This window comes from Cydia amplana, chromosome 7 (genome assembly GCF_948474715.1).
Source record: "Cydia amplana chromosome 7, ilCydAmpl1.1, whole genome shotgun sequence".
Classification (NCBI taxonomy): Eukaryota; Metazoa; Arthropoda; class Insecta; order Lepidoptera; family Tortricidae; genus Cydia; species Cydia amplana.
The window spans coordinates 9,594,707-9,616,250 of NC_086075.1; the positions used below are offsets into that span (position 1 = coordinate 9,594,707).

The 21,544-nt window shown below is 45.6% G+C and overlaps 1 protein-coding gene across 2 annotated transcripts; it reads left to right on the forward strand.

Annotated features, from left to right (window-relative positions):
• Nucleotides 1-288: 288 nt before the first annotated feature.
• Nucleotides 289-20,924, forward strand: LOC134649453 (zinc finger MIZ domain-containing protein 1). Of its 2 annotated transcripts, none has more exons than XM_063504207.1 (11): nt 289-655; nt 1,377-1,511; nt 6,176-6,305; nt 6,428-7,187; nt 7,272-7,404; nt 7,490-7,700; nt 7,851-8,191; nt 8,320-8,467; nt 8,588-8,917; nt 9,248-9,451; nt 17,940-20,924. In XM_063504207.1, the coding sequence occupies exons 3-11, from the start codon at nt 6,207-6,209 to the stop codon at nt 18,099-18,101; spliced, it is 2,388 nt and encodes a 795-aa protein (XP_063360277.1). In that variant the 5' UTR covers nt 289-655; nt 1,377-1,511; nt 6,176-6,206; the 3' UTR covers nt 18,102-20,924. The 2 variants fall into 2 exon arrangements, with proteins under 2 accessions (XP_063360277.1, XP_063360278.1); XM_063504208.1 differs by having other exon boundaries at nt 6,179-6,305.
• Nucleotides 20,925-21,544: the final 620 nt, after the last annotated feature.

Consider the following 21,544-nt stretch of genomic DNA (forward strand, 5'->3'; position numbering starts at 1 on the left):
ATCTACTTCGATTGTACTGCCTAATCGAATGACGACAGAACAGAGCGTTGCAACTATCGCACTCGCTGTATCACGCTCGATCGGGGACCGTTACGTGAAAACGTCGAGCGCGCGAGACGAAGCGAGCGGGCCGAGGGAGCGACGGCGACGCCCGAGCGCGGCCGAATGCCGAGTGCCGAGCTGCCGAGACGACGACACACGAGCGGGGGACGCGGGGGTGCGCCACTTATCGCCGCGAGCTGGCAACGCCGCGCGGGGCTGGAGCGCCCCGCGCCGCATCCACTCACCGTCGCCGGCTCGCCAGTGTTACCTTTGGCGGCCGAACACGCGGTTGCTCGCCGTCAGTGACGTTGCTGTCGACTCTCGCGAACGCACGTCAATAATGTTTCGGTGATTTCAGTCGGACTTTCGTGTAGACGATAACCGTATTCAGGACCCTTATCAAATACTGGAATACAGTGGAAAAAAAGATCTCATCACACAGGATTTGGATTGTTTATAAAGTTTTGTGATTTGCGACTTTTGTGGATTTTGAACAACAAAACAGTGCAGTGAACTACCAAAAGGATTGCATTTATGTGATAACATTGGATTTTGGAGAAAAAAACTGAGTGATTCCTCAAAGTATTTGTGCCCCGTGACAGTGCTAACTCAAGTAAATAAAAAGTGTTTTTTTTTTAAGTTTTGCGTGGTGTTTATAGAAGTTTTGCAAGTTGTAAAAATCGTAGTACGTTATAAAAATCATTATTAAAAATATTTATCATAATAAATAATATTTATCAACGAATAAAATTACAAAACTTGTCTAAAACTGAACTATAGACACACACACCACCTGTCGTAAAATAGAGCGCACGTTGGATTTTGCCACAGCTGATCGACTGACGGGATTCACGAGCGAAGCGTTCATCGTGGCGTACACAGAAAAGAGTTGAAATTGAAAACTCGAAGAGAAAAATCACGAATGGATTTTTATAAAGTGCAAAAAAAAGTAAAGAAAGAAATTATATGTACCAATCCATCTGATAAGTAATCCATTAAAAACGTGAGAAAACCCACCGTAAATTTTCAGTGAGGATCCATCAGAATACCTGAATAAAGGTTTACGAATTATGTAAAGTGCCACGACTCGATGAACGTTTCGATTGTTGACGTGCTGGCTGGAGCGAAATTTACGACGCTTAGCGCGATAAAAAAAAGTACGCCTGACACGTACGCTATTGGGGCGTTCAGGAAATTTTCGCTAGAAGATTTACATCACTATAAGTCTTCAGAAATTTTTCATTTGAAGATTTTTGACATTTAACCTGGCTTAAAAACCGAGGGTTGAATGAGGAGTGACAATTCGAGCTACAACGAGGTGCATCGTGTTTCAGAGGGTGTCCCTTGGCCGACAGGACGGCGAACTCCACTGGCTCGGTCGGCTACGCGGGTTCCGCCAGCTTTGGGGCCGCTGTGGACAAGCACAACCCTCTGCAAGCGAATATAGGATACAGGGTCAACGCCCCTAGGTGAGTGAAGCCTTTTTGGTGCTTGGATTATGGACATGAGTGGACGAAGGTATTAAATACGGATATTTTTAATTATACACTTGGTGATATAAAGCTTATGAAAAACTAGAAAAAAGTTGGTAAACGTGATACCTTTATCTACTCGTGCATTATTAGCTATGTTATTGATATCGATGCACCAAAGCTGAAGTGAATTAAATTAACGATACAAAATGACAATAGTGAATGACGTCTTGCCATGTCAACCTGATAAGCATTTTGACGTACACATAGATACTTTTTGTCACTTATTAGACCAATTAACGACAACTTCGGTGAACCTTTACTAGTAAATTTAAACGTAAACATTAGTCGACGTCAGAGATTTTTTTGTATTCAAAATTATAATTATTAATTTTAAATTTCGCCCTTTAAGTTACGCCTGACATTATTAAATTATACAAATATATATAAATTAATATATATAAATTATATATAATTTAATAATGTGTAAAAATCGTTAATGTTTAAATCAGTGTTACGCCTGACAGTTTATATTTGCAATGAAACGTATATAAACAACTAAGAGTTAACAACCCACGACTTCAGAAAAGTTAGTTACAAAATTACAACGTAATATTTTGCAATGACGCTGGCCGTGAAATAACCAGGAAGATATCAAGACCGACATAATTATTCTAGTAGTTAGAATAAATTTTTCCTTCTCACCTAACAGAGTACACAAATATGCAGAGGACGCGCGTCTTCGCTTTATCAGTTACCAAAACTTCACACTTACCTACGTACCAACTTGTTTTTATCTTATCCGGAACAACTTTGTTTACATTTCCAACAAAACGCTGAAACGTGACTCGCTTACCTGTGCCACCTTATCGTAGTTAACAGGCAATAAAATCGAAAATATACAGTCTACGTAAATTTCTGAACTGCCAGTGTGGACATGCTAAAATAATAAATCACTAAATGTGACCAACGCAAAAAACACCTACCAATTAAGAAAGCTTGTTTAAATCGTTTAAGGGTCGACAAATGAAATGACGATTGGCTTAAATGTATACACAAGCAAAGTGTGACACTGTGGTCCGCGCATCGTTGCAATTATAAATAAAATGTATGCTCTTCCATTCACACTCTCAAAAGCCGAGAGCACACTAACACGAGCGGGACACTCACACCAGCGGCCTCACGCACACGGTGACGGCTCACTCACACAGACGTGCGCTGGGAATGCACGCGGGGCGGTGCGGTGACTGCACTTGGCGCTTACAATAAACACAAACAAACAAAACGTTATAAACTAGCAAAACATAACCGAACGCTTCGCATACTTAAAGCCAACTCATAAATTACTCAAGATTAAATTTTACACTTTCAAATTTCTGTAAATTAAAATAAATAATTAAAGTTACTCACCTAATAAAATATTCGTGATTACTATCACCACAATTTTTCTATTTCAAAAAAATCGAGCAGGTGCTAAGTCGCTCAACGGCTTTGTTTTGTAGTCACCTTTACAAACGACATATTGTTGATGGCTGCCTGCCTCTATACAAAACCAATAAGTAAATAATAATAAGCGACCTGGCAACGAGATTGTGTGAACAGCGAACAGGAAGTCTACTTTAAGGGTAGCAAAATTGTGAGACATTTTAACTGAATTTTGTGCGTCCATTAACGGCATTTTATATAATAAAGAAAATTTCAATGATGAACTTTCTTTGATAGTTTTACGTTAACGAGATTTGAATCATGATTTGTAGCGGTTCGTAAGTGATCGTGGGAAAAAACGTCAGTCCTGAACGGGCGAGGCGTTGGGGGCGGATGCGTGCACTGTATCCAACATCTAATCGAAAAAGGACCTAAGAGTGTACAAGTTTCATACAACCTTATCACTCCTGTCTTATAGATGTTGGGAATGCTAAGCACCACGTGCCCAATAGAGTCGAACGGATTCTTTTGTACAGTTTTTTTCCGAGCATTTGATTCCTCAACAGCCATGACTATAAAAGAAAGACGGTAGATGTGGGTATGCATCTGTGTGAACTATGGATATAGAGTATTGTGTGTCGACAAGACAATACATACAAATTAGGATTATACTAAGTCTCTGAGCTATGCAAATATGTACTTAAGTAAATATTTTAAACTCTAGATACCTAATGCATTTGTGATAGTTTAGAAAACAAGAAGTCAAAATACTAATTTTCCGGTAATTCGATGTTTCGGTGTAATATCATCAGAAACAAACAAATTATTATCAGCGTCGTCGTAATAAAGCCCCATATTGACGTGACCGGGCCCACTTACCCCAAGCGGGCTACGGCCCGACCCTTCGCTTATTGTACCGTATTTACCCCGGAACGCTCCTCCATTTATAACCCTCGGAATCCGCTCCTTGAAGCATGATTCATTCTCTCCCGAGTCCCCGACCCGGCTTCAATTGACGAGAATGAGACAGAAATCGAAAAATGGCACATACAGATCGAATCGTATGATTTGTCACTGTCAAAAATTGCTTGATATTTTTTATATAAAAGAAAGCGGCATTACGAGTTTATTGATATCTGAACTTCATATTTCCCAATAGTTACGAGTAATTATCGAAGAACGAGGAGCATAATTAATTTCGAATTACCGTACGTCAGGTGTTTGTAAACAACATGACTCGTCCAACTGCAAGCTATGTTGTTACAAATGTTACAATAAAATGTTTGAAGATAAAAAGCCAATCATAAAATTTGTTTAACAGTAATTGAACCTTAACACAGACTGTCGCATTTGTTCAATACGTCAATAGTTAATGCCAGCAATGTGCGCGCAAGCCACAATGTGAAGTGGTATTTAACAGGGGTGACCAACTGGCGTCGAAACGGGGGCTCGCCACGGCTTCACGCCGCCATGATAGTAATCTATACGCGGCTCACAATTAATGCCTTATTTAACACTCCACTTCTAATAAAAATCATGTTACATGAATGAAAACCGTAACTTGTTACATGAGTGATAACAGTGATAATAATTATAAGTTAGGAATCACAGAGAAACTGCAATAAATGACTAAACAATGTCAACCTTTTATAATATTTTTAAGCAATTGAATTCAATACGTGATTATCGCCACTGCCAATTAACTAGGAATCCGACACGTCTGCGCAACGATCTAAAATTAACTGCAGCCTATGTATCAAAATACCTACGCGTTACTCACACATCTCTCAATACTATGCCAAACACCTTCTAGTTTCTCGAAATAGCGACATAGCCACTCCTTCATATTGATTTATCTTAACTAAACGGCTCGTGTGTCGTAGAACAGTTTGCCAGCGTTAACGAAATACTGACAGCTAATCTATAAAAGTATCTCACAAAGCTCCAGTTAAATTCAAGTCCCTCGGAGTACATTTGAAACCAGACGGATCGTCACAACGCTCTTGCAAAACGGTTATAAAAAAATGAGTTCCAAGAATTGTCTCAAAAGAAATGGCCGAGACGACCGAGCCGCTCGCATTCAAGATCCCAAATATTTTGAGCAGACCGTAAGTGATTATTCGGATGTGGTACCATTTAACAAAAAGTGCACCAGGATACAGAACTGAACACGTATTTTTTTGTCGGCTACACATTTTGGTCGGCAAAAGAAAAAAGCCAGACAAAACTATAAAAAGAAGTGTAAGGTCGAGCCGAGTTTACCTAAGGAAGGACCCTTGTAAATCATCTACAGCCTCGATGAATAGACCCAACGACTTGAGCGCTGTTGACTCGTGTGTTTATTGGTTGTCGCTCATTCCAATGACGCTACTAAGTATCCGTTAAGCTATTTACAAGAATACTTAAGTAGGAGTTGTGGAAAACCAACAAAGGCTTGCGGCGATTTATAGTCGACGTAATGACTTATTTAATGACTAATAAACTCATCCCGTCAACATTAACACTTCACAACTGAAACAAACGAAAATATCATGTTTGACATGACAGCTTGACAATTTTGGTACATACTCGGTTTGCTTACGTGTGTGCTGTGTGTGTTTGCGTATTCATTAGAATAATTTTATAATAGCAACACAAAGAGGCAATATTGTTGTGCACTACTACACAGAGATGCGGTGTAACAATGGGCAGCCCGCGCGAGTGTTTGTCGTGCATTTGTCGAGAATTATTAGGAAGGGCTCCGGGAAGGCTCGGGAATTCGCCCCAAAAGCAGTTCACATGAATCGAGCTCCCACTCCGGCGCTATACAAAAAATCAAACACATCCCGAGAGAAACACAGGGGTAACAACGCGTCACTATACGTCCATATTGATTTTTTCTCTCATTGTTCGTAAAATAATAAAATCTCGGCATGTATTAAAAAAAGATCTTGCGTCAATAGGATTTGGGTTGAATATTGAATCTAAGTTTATTAATAATCGAAGCGTTAACGTGTGGAATGTTCGGCTCTGCAAGGCCGCTTGCAATAGAAACTACTCATATCGTGAGTGAAATAAAGTTAGCTGGACCGATTTCACATTTTAATAAGCCTATGCGCGTTCTTGGCACTGTTTTGTTGCTTTTAAAGTAATATTTGTAGACTAAATTCTATACACAAAGTTAACTACATACATTATAAGAATCTCTGACTTGTCGGATTTTAACTGTGTCTTATGTTTTTTATTTTGTTTATCAGCAGCTATGGGTGCGCCGGCGGTTCGGGCGCGATGAGCGGCGGGGGCGAGAACGCGCAGTTCGGCGCCACCGCCGCAATGGTCGCCGCGGCCACCACGGCCGCGATGCAGGACTCGCAGCCATTCTCGCAGGTAACAAAACACCCTTCGCCTAATATAAATCAAATCACATTCGTTACACACATCCACAAAGACCTCTTCACGTTTTTTGTTCATCTTCTGCTAGATATTAAAGAAATGTTTATCAATTTCAGATGCAAAACATGACTATGGGCAACCCCCAATATAATGCGATGAACGGCTACGGTCAGCAGCGCAGCCACAACCCCGGCATGACCGGGATGGGCATGGGCGGCAACGGTGGCATGAACGGCATGACCGGCATGGGCCAAATGGGTAACGCCGGCATGAACGGCATGAACCCTATGGCACAAATGGCCAATATGGGCATGCACGCTAATATGATGTCCTCGCAAATGGGACCGGGGCAGATGGCCGGTGCGGCGAAGATGGGGCCCCAGTATCAGAGGCGGCATACGCCATATCCCCAGGGGCCGATGCTTATGAACCAGCGCAAGCAGCAGTACATGGGTGGTCAACCTACATTTGGGCCTGGACAATACCCCGCGGGATATGGAGGCCGGCCGGGCTTCCAAGGCCAATATCCCCCTCAACAGCCCCTGGGACCGAGTGGAAATTTTGCAGCAGGAATGAGAGGAGGCATGAGACAGACGACGCCGCCATACTCTAACCAAGGGCAATATTTTAACGGTGGCGTTCCTAATCAATTTCCGCAACATCAGGGTGGCAACAGCCAGTATGGTCAATACAGCGGTCAGTTTGCCCAGGAAGTTGCGATGAGAACTAACATGAGCTATCAGCACAGTCCTGTCCCCGGGAACCCCACGCCTCCGTTAACGCCTGCCAGCAGCATGCCGCCATACATAAGTCCGAACTCGGCTGGTGAAGGAAAGCCCCACTTTAACGAGCTCAAACAACCTATGGGCATGCAAAGTACGTATCTGAATTGTGTACAGTTTCATGTCGCCTTTGTAAATTTATTTAAAACTTGTACTAATGCAATTCTTTCCTTTTCAGATGACGAGCTCCGGTTAACATTCCCTGTAAGAGATGGTATTATATTACCACCATTTAGATTAGAACATAATTTAGCAGTTAGCAATCATGTATTCCAATTAAAAGCCACGGTCCATTCAACGTTAATATGGAGGTAAATATCATTAGCATTTCATATCTTCTACCAATTCCACATAATAATTTTAGGAAAAACCCTGACATCAATGTTTCTATTTCAGATCGGATCTTGAGTTACAACTAAAATGCTTCCACCACGAAGATAGGCAGATGAACACGAACTGGCCGGCGAGTGTTCAAGTCTCGGTCAACGCAACGCCTTTAGTTATAGATAGAGGAGAGAACAAAACATCACACAAACCGCTGTACCTGAAAGAAGTTTGCCAGCCTGGCAGAAACACGATACAGATAACCGTGTCCGCCTGCTGTTGTGTAAGTGTCTTCATTATTGAAAACCGAGCAAACATTTGCCTTTCATTCTTGAAACACTTGTGCCAATACGGTCCAAGTCATAACAATTCAAGTCACGTCCATGTCTTGCAAATAATTTGGAACCGATAATCATTTGCGCTTTTTTTTCAGTCGCATCTGTTCGTATTACAATTAGTCCACCGGCCGAGTGTCAGGAGTGTCCTGCAAGGTCTACTAAGGAAACGGTTGCTGACTGCCGACCACTGTATCGCCAAAATCAAGATGAACTTCAACCAATCGCCAGCAAATAGCAATAACGTTTCCAACAATCCGAACGACAGGGACAGCGTAGAACAAACTGCTTTAAAAGTCTCGCTAAAATGCCCAATCACGTTCAAGAAAATCACGCTGCCTGCGCGAGGACATGAATGTAAACACATACAGTGTTTCGATCTCGAATCTTATCTACAACTCAACTGTGAAAGAGGGTCGTGGAGATGTCCTGTTTGCAAGTAAGTTGCAACATATTAATTGTTTAGTACTTTTCTTTATACCTGTAATTTCATAACTTTTATTGTCAAGTAATATATATTCACGACAAAGTTGCCTTGTAATATAACCGGACTTAATTTACTTCCAGTAAACCAGCGCAATTAGAAGGCCTAGAGGTTGACCAGTACATGTGGGGAATCCTGAATACGGCAAACAATTCAGACGTTGATGAGGTCACCATTGACGCTGGAGCAAATTGGAAGCCAGCGAAAAATCTTGCTAATACTGGAATAAAGGTAAGAAATCATCTCAATTCCCTTACTGACATACTTTTAAGAACCCTTCAATATAATATTGAAGTACCTACCTATTAGACATGTAGGTAGAGATTTCTAACACTCATGTTTTGTTCTCAGGATGAAGATAGCAATGACAACAGCGTCGGCAAGCGAGGCAAAGCGGTGTCGCCGGGTTCAATGAACATGCCCACAATGAACAACTGGGACCAAGCATTATCGCCGTACCTACCTCCAGACATGAACACGATCGCTAGTGGCTCCATGATCTCCACCTACAACCAGAGCACGCAGAACCGGAATGCCAACGGCAATCCGAATTACGACTACGGCATGAGCAATGGCCCTGGAAGTAACGAGTTTGCTGGCAACGGTCCGCTCTCGCATTTGAATGATAGCGTGAATTCCCTGGATCCTTTGAATGCGATGGAAAAAAGTCTGAATGATCAGGTTTGTATTGTTTAAGTATCTCTTCGTTTGATTTTGACACATATATATCTGATTCACAGTAAATGGACAATGATCTCTTATTCGATAAAATTTTGATTTCTGCTTGACTTAGAATCAGTGGCACTAAAAACTTGTTTTTGTCTGCCAAGTACTGATAAGTACATCAGACTTCAAAAAGTTCTGGTATAGTAGTGAAATTCAATAAAAAAACACAGAAACGAGAATATCAAATACAAACTTACAAAGATGGAACCAAAACACTCCTTTTCTGGACAGTCATTAGGATAGTAAAAGAAGAGAACATAAACTAACCTTTCCATAACTCGATAGATGCCGCACACGCCTCACACACCACATACGCCGGGCTCAGCACACACGCCGGGCGGCGGCGGCGGAGCGCACACGCCTGGCTCCTCACACACGCCGGGCCCGCCCTCCGTCGGCCACCACTCCCTCACCGACGTGGACATACCGTCGGACCTAAACTTTGACCCCGCGGCGGTCATCGACGGCGAGGGCACTGAAAATCTCAATGTAAGTTACACGATCTCGTTTATCTCTTGTCTAGCAACAAACAACTCCGCGCGATTGATTATACGAAGTAATGTAGGTAACAGAACAAAAAACCGGCCAAGTGCGAGTCGGACTCGCGCACGGAGGGTTCCGCACCATCAACAAAAAATAGAGCAAAACAAGCAAAAAAACGGTCACCCATCCAAGTACTGACCCCGCCCGACGTTGCTTAACTTCAGTCAAAAATCACGTTTGTTGTATGGGAGCCCCACTTAAATCTTTATTTTATTCTGTTTTTAGTATTATTAATAATATATATAGCTACATTACGACTCATTTCTCATATATATGTTTTATTTGAAAACTGTGGCACCTGGGTTAAAAAAAAAAACTGATTCGTATAGAGCTCGGAAAATGTAGGTCCAGAAAAATATGGATTTTTGGATTGTATGGAAGACCACGATTCTGTATAGGAGCACGCCGAAACGGTAAGACTTAGGCGGGGGGTGCTCGACCAAATGTCATAGAGAACCCTGGGCAGTTTCTGAAGCCGCCATTTTTTTTTCAAACGGGCCGACTTTTTTTTTTTTTTTTTTTTCAAGTTTGTCCTAGCGCGCTGAGATTTCGGTCACGGAATCTCGGGGTCCCCTAGATTCCTATGAAAAAAAATTTTTTCCAAAAATGTTTCAATTGCGGAAAAACTGGCCACTTTTATTTTGTATGGCAACTCTTAAACGGCGCGAGATGGGCGGGGGGTGCTCGACCAAATGTCATAGAGGGCCTCGAGAGAAATACAACTGCATTTAAAAATTTTCAAAATGGCCGACTTTTTTTTTTTTTTTTTTTCAAGTTGGTCCGAGCGCGCTGAGATTTGGCACGCGGCGAGCCTGGGGGCCCAAGATTACTACCTGAAAAAAAATTTTTGGAAAAGTCCAAAACGGCGCGGGCGGGGGCAAAAGTCAAATTTCCAAGTAGGTTAAGCGAGCCCGAAGGGCGAGCTTCAGGCTGGGAGGCCGAAGGCCGACCCCGCGACGGGCCGTCAGGCCCGGAGCTTCACCCCGGGCGTCCGGGCGTGTCCAACCCCCAGTAATTTTGGGCGAGGCCGAAGGCCTCGCCGCGGGAATGACGAGCAAAGCAAAATCCTATACAAAAAGTGTGTTAAGCGAGCCCGAAGGGCGAGCTTCAGGCCGGGAGGCCGAAGGCCGACCCCGGCGACGGGCCGAAGGCCCGGAGCCTTCACCCCGACCCCCAAGCGTGCGACCCCCAGTAATTTAAAGCGAGGCCGAAGGCCGAGCTGCGTGAATGAAGTGCTCCCAAGCGTTCTACCGAGTCGACTGTGTTGATGAGCGAGCCGGCGGGCCGAAGGCCCGGCGGCGAAGCGTCGAGGCTCGCGAAGGCCGAAGGCCGAGCTCCGCGTAGGGCCGAAGGCCCGAAGCGTCACACGAGAGGGGGAAGTTGGAGCTCAAACACGACCCAATAGTAAAAGTGGCTTAGACAAGCGAAACGGCGGGCCGAAGGCCGAAGGCCGTAGGCCCGCCGTGAGCTTGTCAAGACACTTTTACTATTGGGTCGTGTTTGAGCTCCAACTTCCCGCTTACGCTCCCAAGCGGAAACCGCCCTCCCCGAGTTCCTTAATAAGCGAAGCCGGCGGGCCGAAGGCCCGGCGGCGAAGCGTCGAGGCTCGCGAAGGCCGAAGGCCGAGCTCCGCGTAGGGCCGAAGGCCCGAAGCGTCACACGAGAGGGGGAAGTTGGAGCTCAAACACGACCCAATAGTAAAAGTGGCTTAGACAAGCGAAACGGCGGGCCGAAGGCCGAAGGCCGTAGGCCCGCCGTGAGCTTGTCAAGACACTTTTACTATTGGGTCGTGTTTGAGCTCCAACTTCCCGCTTACGCTCCCAAGCGGAAACCGCCCTCCCCGAGTTCCTTAATAAGCGAAGCCGGCGGGCCGAAGGCCCGGCGGCGAAGCGTCGAGGCTCGCGAAGGCCGAAGGCCGAGCTCCGCGTAGGGCCGAAGGCCCGAAGCGTCACACGAGAGGGGGAAGTTGGAGCTCAAACACGACCCAATAGTAAAAGTGGCTTAGACAAGCGAAACGGCGGGCCGAAGGCCGAAGGCCGTAGGCCCGACGTGAGCTTGTCAAGACACTTTTACTATTGGGTCGTGTTTGAGCTCCAACTTCCCGCTTACGCTCCCAAGCGGAAACCAACCCTCCCCGAGTGTTTTAATAAGCGAAGCGGCGGGCCGAAGGCCCGACTCTGAGCTTCGAAACCCAGCGAAGGCCGAAGGCCGAGCTCCGCGTAGGGCCGAAGGCCCGGAGCGTCCCTTACCTGTCCCCAAGCACGCGAGGCCGAAGGCCGAGCTGCGGGAATGAAATGCTCGCATGCGGACCTTTTCTTTCGAGCAAAAGTACAATTTCATTTCTTTTTCCCTTTGGAAAACAAAACTACAGCAACAACAACAGCAACAACTACACAACGACAACAACAACAACAACAACAACAACACGCACACCGCGGGGCCCTCGGGCCCCGCGCACAAAGCAAAAAACTAGTTAATAATATATATAGCTACATTACGACTCATTTCTCATATATATGTTTTATTTGACAACTGTAAGGGTTAGGTGAAAAAAAAAAAAAGATTCGTATAGAGCTCGGAATTTGTAGGTCCAGAAAAATATGGATTTTTGGATCCGGCTCCCGGGTCGAAAAATGTTTGACGGCCTGGCGTAACGGTGAGACCTAGGTGGGGGGTGCTCGACCAAATGTCATAGAGGACCCTGGGCAGTTTTTGAAGCCGCCATTTTTTTTTCAAACGGGCCGACTTTTTTTTTTTAATTTTTTCAAGTTTGTCCCAGCGCGCTGAGATTTCGGTCACGGAATCTCGGGGTCCCCTAGATTCCTATGAAAAAAAAATTTTTCCAAAAATGTTTCAATTGCGGAAAAACTGGCCACTTTTATTTTGTATGGCAACTCTTAAACGGCGCGAGATGGGCGGGGGGTGCTCGACCAAATGTCATAGAGGGCCTCGAGAGAAATACAACTGCATTTAAAAAAATTCAAAATGGCCGACTTTTTTTTTTTTTTTTTTCAAGTCGGTCCGAGCGCGCTGAGATTTGGCACGCGGCGAGCCTGGGGGCCCAAGATTACCATGTAAAAAAAATTTTTTGGAAAAGTCCAAAACGGCGCGGGCGGGGGCAAAAGTCAAATTTCCAAGTAGGTTAAGCGAGCCCGAAGGGCGAGCTTCAGGCCGGGAGGCCGAAGGCCGACCCCGGCGACGGGCCGAAGGCCCGGAGCCTTCACCCCGACCCCCAAGCGTGCGACCCCCAGTAATTTAAAGCGAGGCCGAAGGCCGAGCTGCGTGAATGAAGTGCTCCCAAGCGTTCTACCGAGTCAACTGTGTTGATGAGCGAGCCGGCGGGCCGAAGGCCCGGCGGCGAAGCGTCGAGGCTCGCGAAGGCCGAAGGCCGAGCTCCGCGTAGGGCCGAAGGCCCGAAGCGTCACACGAGAGGGGGAAGTTGGAGCTCAAACACGACCCAATAGTAAAAGTGGCTTAGACAAGCGAAACGGCGGGCCGAAGGCCGAAGGCCGTAGGCCCGACGTGAGCTTGTCAAGACACTTTTACTATTGGGTCGTGTTTGAGCTCCAACTTCCCGCTTACGCTCCCAAGCAAAACCAACCCTCCCCGAGTGTTTTAATAAGCGAAGCGGCGGGCCGAAGGCCCGACGCTGAGCTTCGAAACCCAGCGAAGGCCGAAGGCCGAGCTCCGCGTAGGGCCGAAGGCCCGGAGCGTCCCTTACCAGTCCCCAAGCACGCGAGGCCGAAGGCCGAGCTGCGGGAATGAAATGCTCGCATGCGGACCTTTTCTTTCGAGCAAAAGTACAATTTCATTTCTTTTTCCCTTTGGAAAACAAAACTACAGCAACAACAACAGCAACAACTACACAACGACAACAACAACAACAACAACAACACGCACACCGCGGGGCCCTCGGGCCCCGCGCACAAAGCAAAAAACTAGTTAATATTATATATAGCTACATTACGACTGATTTCTCATGTATACGTTTTATTTCTAAACTGTGAGGGTTAGGTTAAAAAAAAAAAAAGATTCGTACAGAGCTCGGAATTTGTAGGTCCAGAAAAATATGGATTTTTGGATTGTATGGAAGACCACGATTCTGCATAGGAGCACGCCGAAACGGTAAGACTTAGGCGGGGTGTGCTCGACCAAATGTCATAGAGGACCCTGGGCAGTTTTTGAAGCCGCCATTTTTTTTTCAAACGGGCCGACTTTTTTTTTTTAATTTTTTCAAGTTTGTCCCAGCGCGCTGAGATTTCGGTCACGGAATCTCGGGGTCCCCTAGATTCCTATGAAAAAAAAAATTTTCGAAAAATGTTTCAATTGCGGAAAAACTGGCCACTTTTATTTTGTATGGCAACTCTTAAACGGCGCGAGATGGGCGGGGGGTGCTCGACCAAATGTCATAGAGGGCCTCGAGACAAGTGCAACTGCATTCAAAAAAAATCAAAATGGCAGACTTTTTTTTTTTTTTTTTTCAAGTTGGTCCGAGCGCGCTGAGATTTGGCACGCGGCGAGCCTGGGGGCCCAAGATTACTACCTGAAAAAAAATTTTTGGAAAAGTCCAAAACGGCGCGGGCGGGGGCAAAAGTCAAATTTCCAAGTAGGTTAAGCGAGCCCGAAGGGCGAGCTTCAGGCTGGGAGGCCGAAGGCCGACCCCGCGACGGGCCGTCAGGCCCGGAGCTTCACCCCGGGCGTCCGGGCGTGTCCTACCCCCAGTAATTTTGGGCGAGGCCGAAGGCCTCGCCGCGGGAATGACGAGCAAAGCAAAATCCTATACAAAAAGTGTGTTAAGCGAGCCCGAAGGGCGAGCTTCAGGCCGGGAGGCCGAAGGCCGACCCCGGCGACGGGCCGAAGGCCCGGAGCCTTCACCCCGACCCCCAAGCGTGCGACCCCCAGTAATTTAAAGCGAGGCCGAAGGCCGAGCTGCGTGAATGAAGTGCTTCCAAGCGTTCTACCGAGTCAACTGTGTTGATGAGCGAGCCGGCGGGCCGAAGGCCCGGCGGCGAAGCGTCGAGGCTCGCGAAGGCCGAAGGCCGAGCTCCGCGTAGGGCCGAAGGCCCGAAGCGTCACACGAGAGGGGGAAGTTGGAGCTCAAACACGACCCAATAGTAAAAGTGGCTTAGACAAGCGAAACGGCGGGCCGAAGGCCGAAGGCCGTAGGCCCGACGTGAGCTTGTCAAGACACTTTTACTATTGGGTCGTGTTTGAGCTCCAACTTCCCGCTTACGCTCCCAAGCGGAACCAACCCTCCCAAGTGTTTTAATAAGCGAAGCGGCGGGCCGAAGGCCCGACGCTGAGCTTCGAAACCCAGCGAAGGCCGAAGGCCGAGCTCCGCGTAGGGCCGAAGGCCCGGAGCGTCCCTTACGAGTCCCCAAGCACGCGAAGGCCGAAGGCCGAGCTGCGGGAATGAAATGCTCGCAAGCGGTTCTTTTCTTTCGAGCAAGTAATTTAAAGCGAGGCCGAAGGCCGAGCTGCGTGAATGAAGTGCTTCCAAGCGTTCTACCGAGTCAACTGTGTTGATAAGCGAGCCGGCGGGCCGAAGGCCCGGCGGCGAAGGGTCGAGGCTCGCGAAGGCCGAAGGCCGAGCTCCGCGTAGGGCCGAAGGCCCGAAGCGTCACACGAGAGGGGGAAGTTGGAGCTCAAACACGACCCAATAGTAAAAGTGGCTTAGACAAGCGAAACGGCGGGCCGAAGGCCGAAGGCCGTAGGCCCGACGTGAGCTTGTCAAGCCACTTTTACTATTGGGTCGTGTTTGAGCTCCAACTTCCCGCTTACGCTCCCAAGCAAAACCAACCCCCCCGAGTGTTTTAATAAGCGAAGCGGCGGGCCGAAGGCCCGACGCTGAGCTTCGAAACCCAGCGAAGGCCGAAGGCCGAGCTCCGCGTAGGGCCGAAGGCCCGGAGCGTCCCTTACCAGTCCCCAAGCACGCGAGGCCGAAGGCCGAGCTGCGGGAATGAAATGCTCGCATGCGGACCTTTTCTTTCGAGCAAAAGTACTACTTCATTTCTTTTTCCCTTTGGAAAACAAAACTACAGCAACAACAACAGCACAAACAACAACTACAACAACAACAACAACAACAACACGCACACCGCGGGGCCCTCGGGCCCCGCGCACAAAGCAAAAAACTAGTTAATATTATATATAGCTACATCCCCACTGATTTCTAATATAGATGTTTTATTTGAAAACTGTGGCACCTGGGTGAAAAAAAAAAAAACTTTCGTATAGAGCTCGGAATTTGTAGGTCCAGAAAAATATGGATTTTTGGATCCGGCTCCCGGGTCGAAAAATGTTTGACGGCCCGGCCAAACGGTGGGGGTTAGAGGGGGGGTGCTCGACCAAATGTCATAGAGGACCCTGGGCAGTTTCTGAAGCCGCCATTTTTTTTTCAAACGGGCCGACTTTTTTTTTTTAATTTTTTCAAGTTTGTCCTAGCGCGCTGAAATTTTAGTCACGGAATCTCTGGGCCCCCTAGATTCCTATGGTAAAAAAATTTTTCGAAAAATGTTTCAATTGCGGAAAAACTGGTCACTTTTATTTTGTATGGCAACTCTTAAACGGCGCGAGATGGGCGGGGGGTGCTCGACCAAATGTCATAGAGGGCCTCGAGAGAATTGCAACTGCATTCAAAAAAATTCAAAATGGCCGACTTTTTTTTTTTTTTTTTTTCAAGTCGGTCCGAGCGCGCTGAGATTTGGCACGCGGCGAGCCTGGGGGCCCAAGATTACCATGTAAAAAAAATTTTTTGGAAAAGTCCAAAACGGCGCGGGCGGGGGCAAAAGTCAAATTTCCAAGTAGGTTAAGCGAGCCCGAAGGGCGAGCTTCAGGCTGGGAGGCCGAAGGCCGACCCCGCGACGGGCCGTCAGGCCCGGAGCTTCACCCCGGGCGTCCGGGCGTGTCCAACCCCCAGTAATTTTGGGCGAGGCCGAAGGCCTCGCCGCGGGAATGACGAGCAAAGCGAAATCCTATACAAAAAGTGTGTTAAGCGAGCCCGAAGGGCGAGCTTCAGGCCGGGAGGCCGAAGGCCGACCCCGGCGACGGGCCGAAGGCCCGGAGCCTTCACCCCGACCCCCAAGCGTGCGACCCCCAGTAATTTAAAGCGAGGCCGAAGGCCGAGCTGCGTGAATGAAGTGCTCCCAAGCGTTCTACCGAGTCGACTGTGTTGATGAGCGAGCCGGCGGGCCGAAGGCCCGGCGGCGAAGCGTCGAGGCTCGCGAAGGCCGAAGGCCGAGCTCTGCGTAGGGCCGAAGGCCCGAAGCGTCACACGAGAGGGGGAAGTTGGAGCTCAAACACGACCCAATAGTAAAAGTGGCTTAGACAAGCGAAACGGCGGGCCGAAGGCCGAAGGCCGTAGGCCCGCCGTGAGCTTGTCAAGACACTTTTACTATTGGGTCGTGTTTGAGCTCCAACTTCCCGCTTACGCTCCCAAGCGGAAACCGCCCTCCCCGAGTTCCTTAATAAGCGAAGCCGGCGGGCCGAAGGCCCGACGGCGAAGCGTCGAGGCTCGCGAAGGCCGAAGGCCGAGCTCCGCGTAGGGCCGAAGGCCCGAAGCGTCACACGAGAGGGGGAAGTTGGAGCTCAAACACGACCCAATAGTAAAAGTGGCTTAGACAAGCGAAACGGCGGGCCGAAGGCCGAAGGCCGTAGGCCCGACGTGAGCTTGTCAAGACACTTTTACTATTGGGTCGTGTTTGAGCTCCAACTTCCCGCTTACGCTCCCAAGCGGAAACCAACCCTCCCCGAGTGTTTTAATAAGCGAAGCGGCGGGCCGAAGGCCCGACGCTGAGCTTCGAAACCCAGCGAAGGCCGAAGGCCGAGCTCCGCGTAGGGCCGAAGGCCCGGAGCGTCCCTTACCAGTCCCCAAGCACGCGAGGCCGAAGGCCGAGCTGCGGGAATGAAATGCTCGCATGCGGACCTTTTCTTTCGAGCAAAAGTACAATTTCATTTCTTTTTCCCTTTGGAAAACAAAACTACAGCAACAACAACAGCAACAACTACACAACGACAACAACAACAACAACAACAACAACAACACGCACACCGCGGGGCCCTCGGGCCCCGCGCACAAAGCAAAAAACTAGTTTGTTGTTATAGCGGCAACAGAAATACATCATCTGTGAAAATTTCAACTGCTATCACGGTTCGTGAGATACAGCCTGGTGACAGACGGACGGACGGACGGACAGCGGAGTCTTAGTAATAGGGTCCCGTTTTTACCCTTTGGGTACGGAACCCTAAAAAGTAGAGTGTATTATGTACAAATTCTTACAGTTCTTACAGCATCCTTATTGCCTTATTAGCGTCTAGTAAGACCTTAGAAAAAAATGACTGGCTGTTTTAGACGACATTAACCTATCTGTTTTCCACTTATTGTATGTAAACTGGGAGACGAAATAGAAAGTGCAACGTGATGCTCTCTTTCCAGCTATTGCCGGAGACGAGCGTGGACCCGATGGAGCTGCTGTCGTACCTGGACGCGCCGGCGCTCGGCGAGCTGCTCGCCACGCCGCCTTCCTCGTCCTCCTCCGCCGGCTCGCACCCTCCCCGCGTGCCTTCCTCCGACGACCTCCTGGCACTCTTCGAGTAAACACAAGACACTGGAACGCACCGAACACAAGTACTCTCTAACGGGAGCACTGGGGAATAAACGCTTACGTTCTTTGCTAAAAAGGCAGATAGAGCGCCATTTTTAGCGAGGGATGTCAGTGAATGTTGATTGTTACCTCAGTAACGAGAAGGAAAATGCAATTGGACTGTAACCTCGCTAGATCCTACCGTGGTAAACAATTTGATTGTGACACCATAAGATACCGAATTCGATGACATGCGTTGTTGATTGGGTGTTCGAGTGTAGGTGACTTATCCTAATGTAGCAATTGTGTTTTCTACCAGAAATTGTATACTACTAGAATAAGAAAGTGCAGCTCGTTAAAACAGGACTAGTGTTTGGTGGTAGCCTAGTGTGGCGTTGATTCTACTCGCATTCAAGCCAGCGAAGCCCGACATTGTGATACTAGATTTTAGTCCTTTCTCCATTCGTGAAAATGTTGTATGTCGCAAAACGTTAAGTCAATTTGCTTATCGCATTGCGAAGATTGTGAGACTATTTAGGAATTCATTTAGTTTCTAGTAGGTATGCGATAATATTTCATGAACGGCATATTGGAAGCATTGACTGGAGTTGCAATATCCAACATAATCACCACGGTAGCATCGGTTGTTGAAACAATGATGCTGGAGATCGTTTAGTATATAGGTAAAGTATGTGAGGCGAGGCGTGGCCATAGACACTTCGGTGTTTGAATGTATTATAGTTCCTCGCACCGCCGCACAATCGGTGGCGCATTTGAGCTCCTTATATTCTAAACTCTAGCATAAACTGTAACACAAATTTTCATTAATACTTAATTCAACTTATTCGATGCGACATACATAATTGTAATCGTAAGAGTTTATAATTTGTGGATAGTTGAGGGTGTAAATAGGAGAGTTACGTGCTAGCTGTTTTGGTCTGGGGGGCATGTACATATAGCGTTAGTTCACTCCGCTGAGAGGCATTCTGAATCTTATAGTTCCTATCGGATGCGGGCGAACTATAACGTTCAATTGCCATTTACTGTAAAGTATTCCTTGAAGTTTTTCGCATATTCTGCATTTTTTAAACGATAAGATAATATGATAGGATTCGTGAGTATAGTGCTACTCGCTTATTGGGTGATATATGAGTTGTTTGAAATCAACAAATAAATGGTAACAAATTAGTTACAAAACTATATTGTAAATGTGAGTGCAAAAATGAACTCTGTTAAATTATTTTGCGTTATGTGAATCGAAGAATGATAGAAATATATTTTAATTTCTATATAGATTGAACTGTATTATTTGTAAATATGAATCTAGTTAAGAATATTATATTACCTAGTTATACTTAGAACATGGCAGATACTTATATGACGGCCAGTTTAGTATAGTATTACTAAATTTTAAAAATCTACACATGGTTTTACATGTACATACGAAATACCATATGTATAAAAGTTAACAAGCGTTCAGAGTGCAAATTACTACACGTGCCTTCAGTGTGACACCCCAAGGCATCCTCGCACCGACTCGACACCGTGCTGTGCTCTGACACGCGCCCACACACATGCAAACACCCCCCCGACATGGCATCCCGGCCAACACCTTAGTCAATGGTCAGATCTGTGCTCATCTAAGTTTTATGCAACCCCCTTGACGACTTCAACATAGCAATATATGTACTTGTATCTAAATAGAGAAGCAATAATGAGTGACATTCTAAATGGTGTTGTCAAATTGTATAGTTTTATTAAATAGAAAGTTGCTATATTAAATAAAATTGAGATGAGCATGGTTGACAAGATCGTGTTTCACATATTTTCAAATGTTTAGTTGTGCTTGGGCGCAGTCGCGGCCCGGGCCTCAATTGACGCGAAATTTCTAAATGGAATTAAGTTCCCATAAAATATTCAAGTACTCCATAATTAATTTAGATGTCAATTTTCAGAGATAACTTACTATTAGTAAATTTTTGATGAGACAGTTAATAAATATCTTAGAGTTTATATGTAAATCTGTCAATACTTTCACTAACTTATGTAAAAATTGGTGATTTGCGCATCTTTACTTCATGCTATGAATATGGACGCCTCTTAGAGTTAGTCATCTATTACGGAAAACAATAAAATTAGTGTTATATACACAGCTGTGGTCAACTACTCACACACACACAGAAGCTCTTTTAAACTTAATTGTATCATGAAATCTTAATAGTAATTGATGAGAGCAAACATTTGATGGTCATGTTGTATGGCTAGTTGATCACCGCTTTGAGAATTAATGCATACTTTTAAGGGACCTTCAATTCCAGTTAGCTAGTTCTATTTATTGTAGTGAATACTGCGGTTGGGTGGATCATCACAAGGATTTTTGTGAGACCAAATAGCACTTTTTTTACACATTTACCTATCTTAGGTGATTAAATAACGAATTTGTTTGTATAAAATGGAAAATATCACAAAAAATGTATAGCATATCACATTTAAAAAGGCAAGAAACCGGTTGAGTGATCCACCCTAGCAAGTGAACTATTACAATATATTTTGTTGAATATTATAATGAACAGCTGTGGAGTAGTAGATTTTGTGCTCTTGTACAAATGTAAGATGCAACATTTGGAAATAAGTGAAAGAAGATTTCTAAATAAGGTATTATGCAACCCATGACTCTGAGTTCATGCAAAGCCAAACTGTACTGTAGTTAATACATTTTGAATTTAATGTGAACATTTTAGGAATCAGATCGAACCCACTGAAATTCATTTTGAAATGTGTAAAATGAAAAACATAACATTTTTATGTTATTGAAAATAAAATGAATCTAAAAATTATGGTTGATTTTTATTTTACTGCAATAAGTATATATACCTTTTAAGGACTGGACCAAAAGATTAATTCAGCCAATACAGGTACCTACTTACCTACACAAAGATTTCCGATTTCAACAAGTCGACTGATAAGCCTATTCGTTGAAGCCATGTTGAAGCTAAGTATTTTGTTTTCGAAAGCACACCCTAACATTGGTATCTAAAACTCATGAAAAATAAGTACTGCATGAAATTTGATTTCTAAATAAAAGTTAGCAAACATAAAAGAGCAAAGTTGTACTTACGCGATCTTTCTACGCATAGTAATGTAAATAAATTACACTACTTACCTATTTTTACACTGAATAATATCCATCATAATCGATCTAAATCACAAAGAATATTTGCAAGTGTAAAATGTAGAATAAATTAACGGACAGTTGAAATTTGACACTGAATGAATGAATGACTGAATAGAAAGCCCGTTATGTTGGTATCACTCACTGTCAAAAAAATAAAAGTCTCATCACACGAATCTTAAATGAAAATTATTTCATTCGCTACTCGACAAGAGATGGCGCTGTTACCTCAATATGAATTTGAAGTCTGCTTTATAAATAACTAGCTGTAACCCGCGACTTCGT

Excerpts from the sequence above, each read along its gene's own strand:
- LOC134649453 (XM_063504207.1), top strand. The coding sequence starts at position 6,207 with ATGAGCGGCGGGGGCGAGAACGCGCAGTTCGGCGCCACCGCCGCAATG. Across the intron at positions 7,188-7,271 it reads ACAACCTATGGGCATGCAAA|ATGACGAGCTCCGGTTAACA; the intron begins GTACGTATCTGA and ends TTTCCTTTTCAG. Across the intron at positions 7,405-7,489 it reads CATTCAACGTTAATATGGAG|ATCGGATCTTGAGTTACAAC; the intron begins GTAAATATCATT and ends TTTCTATTTCAG.